At 40.2% G+C, this 12,946-nt stretch overlaps 2 protein-coding genes across 4 annotated transcripts in view; both read right to left on the bottom strand.

Moving 5' to 3' along the window:
* The window catches only part of rimbp2b (RIMS binding protein 2b), a 65,134-nt gene extending 59,608 nt beyond the window's left edge, over positions 1-5,526 (bottom strand). Inside the window, exon 1 of the mRNA XM_085910200.1 lies at positions 5,509-5,526. Within this exon, the coding sequence (XP_085766326.1) occupies positions 5,509-5,526 (18 nt within the window). The remainder of the gene's footprint in view (positions 1-5,508) is intronic.
* A 1,269-nt stretch (positions 5,527-6,795) lies between these two features.
* Positions 6,796-12,620, bottom strand: stx2b (syntaxin 2b). Of its 3 annotated transcripts, XM_085910416.1 has the most exons (11): positions 12,388-12,620; positions 12,247-12,321; positions 12,075-12,174; positions 11,442-11,516; positions 11,273-11,346; positions 10,978-11,086; positions 9,157-9,230; positions 8,925-9,062; positions 8,590-8,700; positions 8,209-8,326; positions 6,796-7,988 (listed from the first exon to the last, which is right to left on the bottom strand). In XM_085910416.1, exons 1-10 carry the CDS (start codon positions 12,415-12,417, stop codon positions 8,231-8,233), a joined length of 882 nt encoding a protein of 293 aa, XP_085766542.1. In that variant the 5' UTR covers positions 12,418-12,620; the 3' UTR covers positions 6,796-7,988; positions 8,209-8,230. The 3 variants fall into 3 exon arrangements, with proteins under 3 accessions (XP_085766542.1, XP_085766543.1, XP_085766544.1); XM_085910417.1 differs by lacking the exon at positions 8,209-8,326; XM_085910418.1 differs by lacking the exon at positions 8,209-8,326 and having other exon boundaries at positions 6,796-7,485.
* Between the last annotated feature and the right edge of the window lie 326 nt (positions 12,621-12,946).

Genomic DNA, 12,946 nt, shown 5'->3' with positions numbered 1-12,946 from the left:
CATCTCGATTTTTTAAAAGTGAAGACAATTTGCAATTTTTGTATTGACCATTAAAGTCGATGCACAATTTGTCTTTGTGGGTCAAATATAATTACACTGCGGGCCACATTTGGCCCACGGGCCGGAGTTTGACATCCCAGGTCAATATAGTTTGATGCAGAAAATATTCAGAGCCCAGACCTCAACTACTTCAAGTGTCTTGGGGATAAACTAATATTTGAATTGGTACACAGACTGTCTCCTAAATTTGCTGAAATGCTTTTCAGAAAGCTGTTGTGCAAGTGAGCGACAAAATCTACAATTATGTCGCAGTTCATTTTGCATACACCTTTAAATATGAGCCCTTTATTCTTACACAAACACGTTAAACTGATTATTCCGTGAAATTAAAGAAGTACAATGTCAGCATCACTCTCGCAAACACATGAACTCCCCAATCATTGTTGTCCATCCGAGGGAATGAACGGGCCTAATCAACTCCACAAACATCAATTATGAATGTCTTCATATCCCTCAGGCGACCTCTGGCACAGTCAGCATCCAGTCCGTCCTGAACGTCAGACAGACTGCAGACATGACACCAGGCACATGATATCAATTTGCTTGAGCAGCATTTGTGCAATACAAACATGTTCTCGGGGTAAACACGACGTGCATTTGTCTGCCGTGTTGAAAGGTGAATGGATGAATAGAATTATGTTGAACGTAGAAGAAGAAGAAAGGGTTTGTGTGGAGACATTGCAAATCAGGGCTTATTGTGCTATTGTGTGGAAAGCCTTGCTTGCGTTGTCATGCACGGGACAGTCCAATAAACGGTCCGAGTGACATGGCTGCTAACGATGATAATGCACTTTCACTCTGCTGTCACGGAGCCTTACAGAAGGCATCTCTGAAATCATTTCCCGCTGAAGATAGTGTTATGTAACATTGCGCGCTGGCCTTGCTGCTCATATCACTAAAGCCTCACACTGCGGGTCACGTGCCTCACCGAGACCACATTCTGGCGCCAGCAGCAGCAGCAGCGTTCCAGCTGTTACTACGACCAAGCCTCAGTCACTTACGACCACACTCTGCCACCCAGACATAGCTACAACATCCACTGATTCTCCATGTTCAGCCCATTTTTTTTTTCTACTAGGGGCTCTCCAATAAAAGGAAGATCATTTTACATTGGCGACTCAATATACATCGCAGTAGTACATTTGAAATGAAACTAATTGAACTGAAAATGATGCACAAATTCACAATGCATGTCCAACATTGACCATTAAATCCCTCATGAATAATAATCCTAAAAAAACGTATTTCCCATAATGTCCATTATTGTTTGCCCAAATAAATTACTCAAAATAAAGGGGCTGTGAAAAAGGTTTACTTTCATTCCAATATGGTATTCAAATTAATGTTACGTTCAATCAATTTAAATTTCATAACATTTTAATCTGCTCACCAATAATCACAATAGCTTCAAAAGTGGATTTGTAATAAGAAACAAGGAAAGGTAAAAATATTAAATAAAATAAATACACTAAATAATATTGTTTTGTATAAAAGTAGGTTCACCACAAAGCAAGGATTATTTTCCAGAATCACATGTCAAAACAAAAGCAAACTCTCACACATTCTCCAGCTTTATGGATAAAAACTCTTGAGCCATCTTTATTCACTTAACACATTGAACAAAAATGTGTTTCCTTCCATTCACTCATTCCGTTCAAGGCACAATAACAGCACTTTATTCACCTTGCTTCATAGTGAAAGTTGAAAATATATTTTCTCTTTGCATAGGGAAGATAAAAGCCACTTGCTGGCAGCTCAGGGATAAACTGCGAGATGATGAATGAGCATTTGTGCTTGTCAAGGTGGGCAGGAGGAGCTACAGTATGAATGGGAGCTTGTCATCAGAGATCTTGATCATATTTCATGTGTATATATCTATATCTATATCTATCTATATTTATATCTATATCTATATCTATATATATACATATACATTTACATACATATATACATACACACATACACACACCCGCGCGCACACACGCGCACACACACATGTGCCAACATGCACACAAACGACCCGTGTACTCCTACTACCCGCATTCTCTTGTGGCTGTCATCCATGGTTTTATATGTTGTGGGGAAATGCTGACCATGCACAAATGATTACAACATTCAGAAGCTCACGTCTCTCCAGTGCTGTCTGCAACCTACACAGTGAAATGATAAGCAACACAAACATTCAATAGCATTTTTTGTGACCCACAAACAAGCAGAGCAGTCTGTATTCAATCGTGTTTTACTGGTCTGCACCATTGATTTTGCAAGTTAGAATTTACATCTTCAATTTATTAATGCAACTTCACTTTAGACTTAAGAGAGAATGCCTCTTGGCAGGCGAGGCGGTCTCAACTGGACCTGACGCTAACCCTCCAAATCACGTTATACCATCCATGACAATAAAAACAGCCAAGTATTATTTTAAACCCACTGCATCATCCTTTTGATAAGAAAAAAAAAGCATAAATAAATGAACTGAATCCCCACTGCATGGAAATGAAATGCAATGATCTGGGTCTACTTTAGCAAACCCAGGCATATTGTAGTGTTGGAGAGCCAAGTGAAATTTCAGTCATCTTAACCTTTAAGAGTATGAAAGATCTTTATCCCTCAGCAGCAGCTCTGCGATTCTGCAGCACAGCAAACAAAACAACCCTGGATTATTTAAAAAACAAAACAAAACAAAAAAACAGCTTGACAGCAGACGGTAACATACCTTAGCAGTAGCACTTAAAAGGACCAGTGGCGTGGCAGGTGCTTCCCACAGGACTCCAAGGACAGGGACACAAGCAAGAAAATGATGTCAATGGCAGCTCTGTAGCATAAAATGGTTCATCAGTGCACGGCAGCAAGAAGCACAGCCAGGCAGTGCACGGGAAGAGAGAACGAAAGAGAGAGGTGGGGAAGGAGGGAGTGAGAGAGCCAGCCATCGAGCATCATTCAGCTCACACTACCACAGTTGTGCAGCAGAGCAGAGCACACACATCAACACGCCCCCTTTCCTTTCTCCCTCTCCCCCTCGCTCACTTTCTCCGTCTCTTACGCACATTTAGTCACACAAGACTCAAGCACGCAGGAGTGCAGAGGCAGTGCGGTACACAACACCAATGAGAAAGTACTCCATTACCGGGATGCCTTTCATCTTCCCGAATCACAATTGATCATTCTCAGTCTTGTATTCGGAAGTCACACGCAATCTTGTCAATTTAGCCTTCCATCTACCTTCTATCCTGCTCTCTTGTAACCTCCACCCATGAGCAGCCATGATTGGGACTCACAAGGTCGTTTGAGGCTCTTCTACTAACCCCATCAGTCTTTGATCTAGTTTTGTTGCAGCACTTCAAGCTTATACTTTATCAAAGATGGGTCATGGGTGCACCCATGGACTCTGGAGGACAAAATCTCATTCAGTGAATGGTGGGCCAAACCAATCAGCTATCAAAAACAATGGCAAGCATCCAATCAAAGATCAGGAAATTAAGTACAGAAGTGAATTTGGAGGGATCATTTGGAATATTCAATTTTTTTTTTTTCACCATTGGGCAAAAGTGTACCAGAGCAGTGCGCCATGACTGCCCTCTGTGGCTGATAAGACAACTGCATTTGTTGTGGGGAAAAGCAAGGTGAGTGGCCCAAAAGAAATATGCTTTCCCTAGTGTAGATGCCTAGCAACCACGAGCCTTCCCACCCCCTCGAGCGGGACCCTCTTAGCAATCTAGTTTATATCATACAGGGGCCGTTTATCAGTAGATGCACCACAAGATCACATGAGCTTGATGTCAAGTGCCCTCTGCCTTGCGAGTAAACAAAAAAGGGATGGGCTGTGAGCATCCAAAGCAGGAGTCCTATCTTCGTGTTTTCAGTAAAAGCAACAACCATAGGGTTATGGAGAATTTGTGGAGAGGTGGGAGGACTACCTGGAGAAATGCCATGCAACTTAAACTCCAACTTCATAACTAGATGTGCTATTGCCAATTCTACTATGCCATAAATGACTGAAATGTTTTTAGTTGTGTGTGTTATCATAATGAGTCGATGAATTCCTGCCCAACTTGGAGTTTTGATGCAGCCAAACCTTTTCAGACAGCTGTCAAAAGGATGTCGAAGGGCATAAGTAGAGCTTCAGTCGTTTCTGAACTAAGATGACTGTGGCAGGTTTGGAGGTTTGAACGGCTTTTTTTGACATTCCCTTTGTGAAGTTTCTCTGATTAAATATTGAAATAAAAAGTTGACGGTCATCTTCGAAGGAATCTTTTCGTTAATGACGCAATCGTTTTTAAAAACGGATCATGTGTTTTCCAAAAGTATCACGGCCGAGCAGATCGTTTGTTAATGCGCAATGTAGGAATGTATATATATATATATATTTGATTGAATGATAACAAACATTTGCTATTTATAGCATTTTAAACCTCTGAATGTATTCTAATCTAGAGTTGCTGCTGCAGAAAGGAGGTGAGCAGGTGTGGGCTTATTAAAAGCGCCTTGGCTTGCTGACGATGCACATGAGTTTTCCCCAGTGAACAAGAGTGTTATTTCCCTACCCGTTTCAGTTCAGGTAATGTGTCCTACAGTCGTATGTGCTTATTGGTTAATACAATACAAAACCTTCGTGGAAACCGTCAAAGCCATGAAATTTGATAGTGAAAATCCAAGTATATAATAAAATATTTGCTCCAGGGTGCTTCAACAGTAGTCAGAAAGCAGACTAGCAACTCGCCGACAGGACAGGCATTTTTTTTGGGGGGGGGGGGGGGGGGGGGGGGGGGGGTTTGCATACAGCTCAAGGAGAGATGTAACTGGATTAAAGTAAGCCTTTGTTTTCAGGTAAATGAAAACATTCCTACACATATAAACAGAACACAGAAAGGGTGGAGAGAGCAAGGAATATCTCTTTCCCAAGTGAATGTAAATATTGTGGGATTTGATCAACAAAAACATCAAGCCATCCTTCACGAGGGCAACCACAAGTCACAAGTTATTCACGTCAAACAGTGCCATTGCTCAAATCGTGCAGCCTCCACATGCACAGATCCACAGTACGGAGTCATGACAATCATAAGCCTTTGAGGCTTTTTACTAAACCTGGGAGAACAAAGCGGTGAAATCCACCTCCGTCCTAATATGACCCTTTGACCCAATGCAGTTGCACCTGGGATAGCATTTACCCATCTGCATTTTCCAAATCGTCAAAATCCCGAGTGTTATTAGGCCTTGTCTTGTTTTACAGTTTTTCTTTGTAACCAGAGCATTTGATTTTACCCTCCTACAAAATCAAGTCACTTTCACCAATTGAATATGAAAACCCGCATACAACAAGCTTTCATTAGTTGGAGCTGCAGAGAGCAACGTGAGGTCAAATTGTGGCTGCGGGCATCAACAAGTGCGGCTTGTGTCCAGATCAGACATGGCTGAATTAAAAGCTCGTTCGCAGTAGACTCAACTCACCTTGTCTGTGCCTTTCATCCGACTGCTCCTCTTTGCTGGAGGTAACCTTTGGCTCAGGGTCACAACACACTCCCTCTGAGACCGTTTCAGGAGTTTCTCCACCCTGCAAGTCTTCTCACAACCCATTGACCCCTGGGGTGAAAGGGAAGGGGTAGTAAAAAAAAATTAAGCCTAGTAGCAATCATGTTGCGGATTGACTACAAGTAACAACCTACCATGGCAAGCCAGTTTGCATGCCACCCCAAATGCTTGTCATGGTCAGCTGTGCTGGGTGGTCGGGATGATGTCATAACTTGAGATTATAAATATCTGCATCCAGCAGGGTTACATAATAAGTGGATGTTGGATTATTGCCGGGACACAGACAGCAAAGACGGCACAGCTGTCACAAGAAACACATTAAAATCCAAAGAAAAATTAAATGTTACATGCTTCACATATCAAACCTGTGTTGTGTTTACAATACATGGGAAAACATTGTTGATACCTCCCTGTTAATGAAAGAAAATAGACCCAAAACAAAGTAGAACATCCTCTATATTTCACAGTAGACAAAGTGTTCTTTCCTTGTTATGCTTCATTTTCATATCTCTGAAAATAGAACTGATATGCCTTGCTAAGAACTTGCTGAAAACGGTTTTATCTGGTCTATTCATGAGACATTCTCCCGGAAGCTTGGTGGCTTGTCAACATGCAGTTCTGTATTTTACTAATGTATTTTTATTTTATTTTTTATTTTCACCAGTGGTGTCTTCCTTGGTTGTCTCCCATAGTCCTCTCGGGCTCAACAACAACGGATTGTGCGACCCAACACTGATGTGCGTTGACCTTGGGAGTTCAGCTTTCATTATTTTGGCAGTTGTTCTGGGCTGTTCTCTTACCATATGCTATTTTCCCTCGCTTTGTCATCAATTTTCCTTATCCGGGGAGGTTGGCTGCAGTCCCGTGAATCTTAAATTTCTGAATAATGTGTTGTCACACTGCTTGTAGATGCTCTTATTGCCTTTAGCCTTATATGCTTGTCTATAAGGTTCTTTTTAATCTCCAGATACAAATATCTGATTTTGCTTTTTCTTGCCCATGTTTCATGTGCCTATTCCAAAATCATGCACTTGAATTATGATTCTTGATACAGACTCTAAATACTAGTGAAATGTTTGTCTACGTGTAGCCTGCGATTTGTGGACCTTATCTCTCACCCATGTCTGCTGAGATGCTCTAGCTCAGTCTAAAATCCAAGAGTACAAAGGGATATGTGAAATGATGAGAATGAAGTTATGTCTTTTGGAAATTATTTTTATTTTTAGTACTGTACTCCACAAAATGTTGATATAAAATCTAATTGATAACATTCAAACAATACAAATGATTATGTTTTAACATAATGAGTAAAATGTGCCCCCTAAGATGACATCAACAATATTTTTCCTCAGGTATATTAACATCACATTCACAATGAAAATAGGTTTTAATTGGGGGTAGAAAAGGCACAGTTTAGATTTTTTTGGGTTGAAACTAAGTCAAACGTCATCAATATAAATGTTTGTTTTACCACAAGAGAATAAAATGTGTCCTTTAACATGACATCAAAAAGCGAAGGCACGGGGGATAGAGAAGATACAATCTAGGTTTGGTGAATGAAGTAAACGGTTGAAATATGCTACTTCAGCCAATATCACTAACAAGTGGAAAATATGACACAAAATCTACATTCCTTCATTTCAAATGGTATTGCAAACAAGGTCCTGAGACTTATATTTTGTTTCAATAATTCAGTGACTTTATAAAACAGTTAAGCTGGAGCCTTTTTCTCCTGTTTGTCTCACAGTGGCGAGAAGTAAGCAGGACATTACTGCAGTTAAGCAGCACTCTGGCACATAAATGTCACTGTTACATCTGCGTTGTTGTTGTTGTTGTTGTTGTTGTTGTTGTTGTTGTTGTTGTTTGTCTTTATGCTACATGTTCCACAGCTCTAATCTATACAAGCACAAAAGAAGAAATGTCCCATATTTTTTTTAATTAAATTTAAATTCATCTACAGTGAATATATCCTTTGGAGAGCGACACTCAAAAGCCACAACATTAGGTACACTTGCATGACCTAATCAATCATTATTATGAAATGAATGTTGATACCGTTTTTTTATTTGAAACTTGTTAGGTTCTGCAGTTAGTTGTACCTAATGTTGTGGACAGTGACAGTACATGACAGTGACACATTCGCCGTGTACAGATTTGTGAGGTCTGTCGTTACCGGTGCAAAGAAGAGCAGAGGACAAGTTATCATACTTGATTGTGTTTCTCCCTGTAATGCTGTTATATGGTGAATGAGATGGCGCTGTTGTAAGCTTTATCACTACAGGAACAAGAGATTACTGTGGGGTTGTGACCCAGGTAATCCTTCACACAAAGGCACCAACTAGTGCAATGAGTAAAATGAGGACAGCTGCAAGTCCGCTCAAAGCGAGGCAGATCAACTTCTGTTGGAAAAAAAAAAGTGGGGGCGTAAATATCTGGACTGAAGAAAGACAATTGAAATGAAAATGTAAGATGGATGGATGGATGGATGGATGGATGGATGGATGGATGGATGGATGGATGGATGGATGGATGGATGGATGGATGGATGGATGGATGGATGGATGGATGGATGGATGGATGGATGGATGGATGGATGACAAGGGGTGTGGATGCTATTACCTCCTGCTGGCTGTTATCAGTCTCAGGCAGGAGGTTTAGTTAGTCCAACAGACAAGCCAACAATCAAAGCAATGACAGCAAGCAGGATCAGGAGAACAAAGGCAAGGATTATATATTTCTGCCGAGCAAAGAATGTGGTGTTAATTCAACTTCAAACCTTCCATTTGTGGTGGCAATAGAAATGACCATTATTACACTGCGATAGAACAAGGAAAATAAACAAAATGTTTCACATTATTTTTTTTATAGTAGTTGTTAGTCAGCGTTGATGAAAAATGAGCCATATTGTCTATGTCAATGCAGAGTTTGATTAAGTTCTTGTATTTTTCTCATCAGATTGTTCCAGCTTGTGGCTGATGAGAGTGGTGATAAATGACTTACCCGCCTGGATTTTTTCTGGTATCTTACTGCTTTTTTGGTTTCTTCTTTGGCTCGACAAATGTATTCAGCTGCATTGGAAACATTGTTCTCAATGTTATTGACCATTTCACCCTAGAAGAGAAATTATGAATACTCTTATTTGGGCAAATGCAAATGTGGTTTGTACAGAGAAGAACTGGAGAGCAAGAGAAATCCTGTTAAATCCAACAGAAATGCTAACCACTAAGTCAAAATGATGATCATGGTGCTATAAACAGATTTTTTTTTAACCTAAGACACAAATTCAATTGTGTACTGTATTTTAAAAACAAGTGTCAATGTGGGTCAATGGAGACCTGAGTTTCAACAAGCATTGCCATGTCCATGAACATTGCATGTAACTCTCTAATGCTGGATTCCAGTTGTATGATGTCCTGATGCCGTGACTCTATCTCATCCACGGCCTGACGTGTGATTTTAGAGTCTGAGATTATCTGAAAAAAAAAAAAAATCTGTTGTAAAAATGATTACAGGTCAATTCTTTTGGGGGAGGAAGGGAGATGACATGCGAGTTCAAAAAACGCTTACATCAGATGTGAAGATGGATGGAATTCCACTCTCGAGCATGTCTTCCAGTTCTTCATTGGTGGTCACTCTTCCAGCTGAAATTATTCTTTATTTAAAATTAAAGTGTGTTTTGCGACACAAATATTACGTTACTTTCGATACGCATGCTACACTGCTGATAGTACTCTGGCTACTCCAGTTCCCTCCCACATTCGAAAACTAAAACTAACTAAAAACTCAATTATTCATATATTTAAACATGATTATCTGTGAGTAACGCCGCACACTGCCCAGTGACCCAAAAGTCAACTAGGATCAGCAGAACAACCCATGAACCTGAACAGGATAAGCAGCAGAAAATGGATTGCCGGATAGATGGCTGATATTGTTTAAAAAGATGACTTTGCACTAATGTAATAACAAAAGCTGGGGTATAACACAAAACACATTGCAATCTGTTTAATCCCACAACAACAGATTAGTGTGCTTCTGTTGTGAAGATGCTCTGTGTACAGACCACTGAGTGATGAGACCAAGCCACACAAAAAACGGCCTGAGCTAACAATAATGTTTCTCTTGTCCTCCCCTATGAATAAAGCGTCGCCTTTCCTACGTGCAGGTGCAGTTTATACTTATTTTAATTGAATACCAATCAAGACGAGGCTTTGCTGCGATTAGACGACAACTGAAGGCAATCATAACGGCACCAGTTCCATTTTCTTCTTGTTGGAGGGCATTGTGAGTACAGAACGTTGATAAGAAACAAAATAGCCACTGGTACAGGAGGTGCATGTTATTAACTTGACACTATAGGCCTACAGTCATTCTACTTTTGGGTTACCCCGAAATAAAATAAAATTAGAAGGAACTCGGGAACGTCTCATAGAGAAACAGCTGGTGACACTATACAAACAGAAGCACCCCCAAGCCATCCCTCTTGTTGCTTAACCACTCCCTCCCTGGAGAGGAAAGTAGTTATGGATGTCACACTCCCTTTTGTACAGACTTTTCCTCAGCGAGACTCAGCCGAACAGAGCAAAACACGCCCCATTCACATCTCATTCAAATGCAATCCATCACTATAATATAAAGAAAAGGTCATTCCATGTGATGTCACTTGTTGTTAAAACTCCAAGACAGTACTGCGTGTCAAAGACAGGTGAAAAAGTGTTACACAAGCCGCCCTGCCCTCTTGCCGTTGTCCCGGCAACACGGACACAGTGCACAGAAGAGTCTCCAGTATCAGGCTTACCAGCTACAGTGCAAAGCGTCTCATTAATGTTGTCTCTAGGGCCTGGGGGAGAAGACCTATTTTTCATTATTGTCTGGGCTTAATGGCAAATGGACCAAACCTTCAAATACACACTTGCCACAGTCATTTTAAAGTGGTGAATTTAGAGCTTATTGGAAAAAACATTTAGGGAAATAAATTCATTTATGTTCACCTAGAAACACAGTTGAGGGAGTAGCACGTTTTCAGTGACTCAACAAGAAAAATAATCATATTCATGAAACATAATGAATTAGATAGACAAACACATTTCGGTTGATGCAAAAAAAAAAAATAAGGCTTTGGCAGACTGAATAAGCCTGTAAAAAATAACACTCCCTCAATGTCTGTTTAGCAACAGTTCAAAGAAAAGGCGGAAACTGGTGGCATCTGTTTCCTGGATCCTGTCTAACAGGGATTTTTTTTTTTTGCCTCTCTTTTATCCCTGATTATCTGACATTCCAAAATGTTTTTGCTCTGAACGCTTCGTATCTCTGAGCCGTCGTGATACTTCACATACATTTGAACTCTGATCTCATAAAAAGACAAACGGGTTAACATTTGTCACTTACTTATCTCCAACTGTCTTTGGATCCGTCCTTTGCTTCGCTCCCTAAAGGAAATTTGTGTCTCATTGTACTGGGTCATCACCTCCACAAACTTCCTGCACAGCACCATGTGCTAGAGATGAATCAAAGGACAAGGACAGAGGATGAGACTTTTCTTTTCAAACATCCCTTTTCTATATTTATGTTTAATTTCCTGATGTGGGGTGAATGTAAACACACGAATTCCACAGTACAGTCTTGAAATGAATCAGCCAAAGGACATACAAATAAATCAAAAATATGCAATTAAATAGGCTACCTGTGTTTTCTGGATTCTGAAGTCAACAGAGGATCTATTAGTCGCGTCATCTTTAGGCATGCTTTGCTCCATGGCTTCAGAGGGACATCATCATGGCGCAACATAACACACGGGAAACGTTAATGCTGTGTACAATGCGCCTTGATAATACTTGAACAGTTTGACCCACATTTGAGTTTTGTTCGCACCACATTGGCATTCCCTTTGATGTCATTGGTCAGTGCATTAAGACGATCCTTTGTTTCTGTACACAAAACATGTCAACATGACAAATACAGTGAGTTTCTGTGCAAAAGCCAATGGTAATAGTTTCAAGCTCCCCAGTGAGTTTCATAACAGATGCAAAACATGCCTCCACATTACAAATGATGTTTAATGTTGGCCAACCGCCATTACCCTCAGCAGCCTGAACTCATACACTGAACTGAACACGACATTATACCAGCTAATGAGATTCAATGACTAATAAATTGTGTCAAAAGATCTTCCTTTTAGATTACAATATTCAGATTTGATTTACACTGTCAGAGAATTATTGATTTAAGAAAATGTTCCTTATCGTTGTAGCTAACAGTACTGTGGAACTGCTTTGATTTATACTCAGCATAACTGTTGTTATTTTGGTGAATTATAGATAAATATTTGTAAATTATTGATCTGCAGGTAAAGGTATTACAGACGCCTCGACGTAGGATGCATTGAAATCTACCAAGAAAACAAACATAGAAATAAACGTGCAATAAAATGACCCAAGTGAAAGTTTATCAGACAAACACAAACACCCACACGTTGAGAAACTTACTGTCATCTGGGTGAGGTGCAGACAATATCATGCTGTGCATCTTCTTCACATCTTCCACTTGGTCGATTATCCGATCAGTGAGACCTCGAACCTCTTCAACCTGCAAAAGTCAACATTTTGGATCCACCCATAGCCCAATTCATGACACACTTGTTGAATGACAGCGTCTGACCCTCCTGAAGAAGCTCTCCATGAAACCATCTCGGTCCACTGCGACTGCAACATCTTCCTCTGCCGATGTTCTACTCTGAAACCGACAAAATAAAAAATCCAAAGAATGACAAAAGATTTAGAAGGAATAAAAGACACTTACAGCAGTCAGCTCAACCAGTCGATCCTTCATTACAATGGCCAGCTCGTCTCTAGAACAGTATACTTTATTCTAGTGAAAATCGATCCTCCGCGTCGTGGTGCTCCATGTGTCGAGTGTTCAACAAAATTCAAAACGCATCATGAAATCAAAGATAGAAGTCTATTTTCAGTGTGATCATAATGAATGATTCTCTCTCACAGGTCTTCACCAACACTTTCCCGTAGACGCCTTTGTAGGTCCCTCCCCCGAGCGCTCCCTCGAGATGAGACAATTTCAACCTCAATCAAGCAATATTCATGATTAAAACCACACCTCCACATTATTTATGGATCTCTAAATGAAAAAAAAAAAATTCCAATAATACGTCGTGGGTCTATTTGCCATATATACAGAAATAAAGTTAATTGAAGAGACGTGTCAGAAGAGAATGTTCACTAAATAATAGATGCGTGATTCAAGGGGCCACACGGGGTCAGTGTAAACCAGTATATGAAAAATTAGAAGAATGTGAAGTTGCGTCCTCGGATTTTGGAATTACAATTGGAAAATTATTTACAGT

This window comes from Syngnathus leptorhynchus, chromosome 4 (assembly GCF_054491065.1).
Source record: "Syngnathus leptorhynchus isolate UIUO chromosome 4, UIUO_Slep, whole genome shotgun sequence".
NCBI lineage: Eukaryota > Metazoa > Chordata > Actinopteri > Syngnathiformes > Syngnathidae > Syngnathus > Syngnathus leptorhynchus.
The sequence above is the reverse complement of the archived record's forward strand: the minus strand, read 5'-3'. Positions and strand labels throughout refer to the sequence as shown.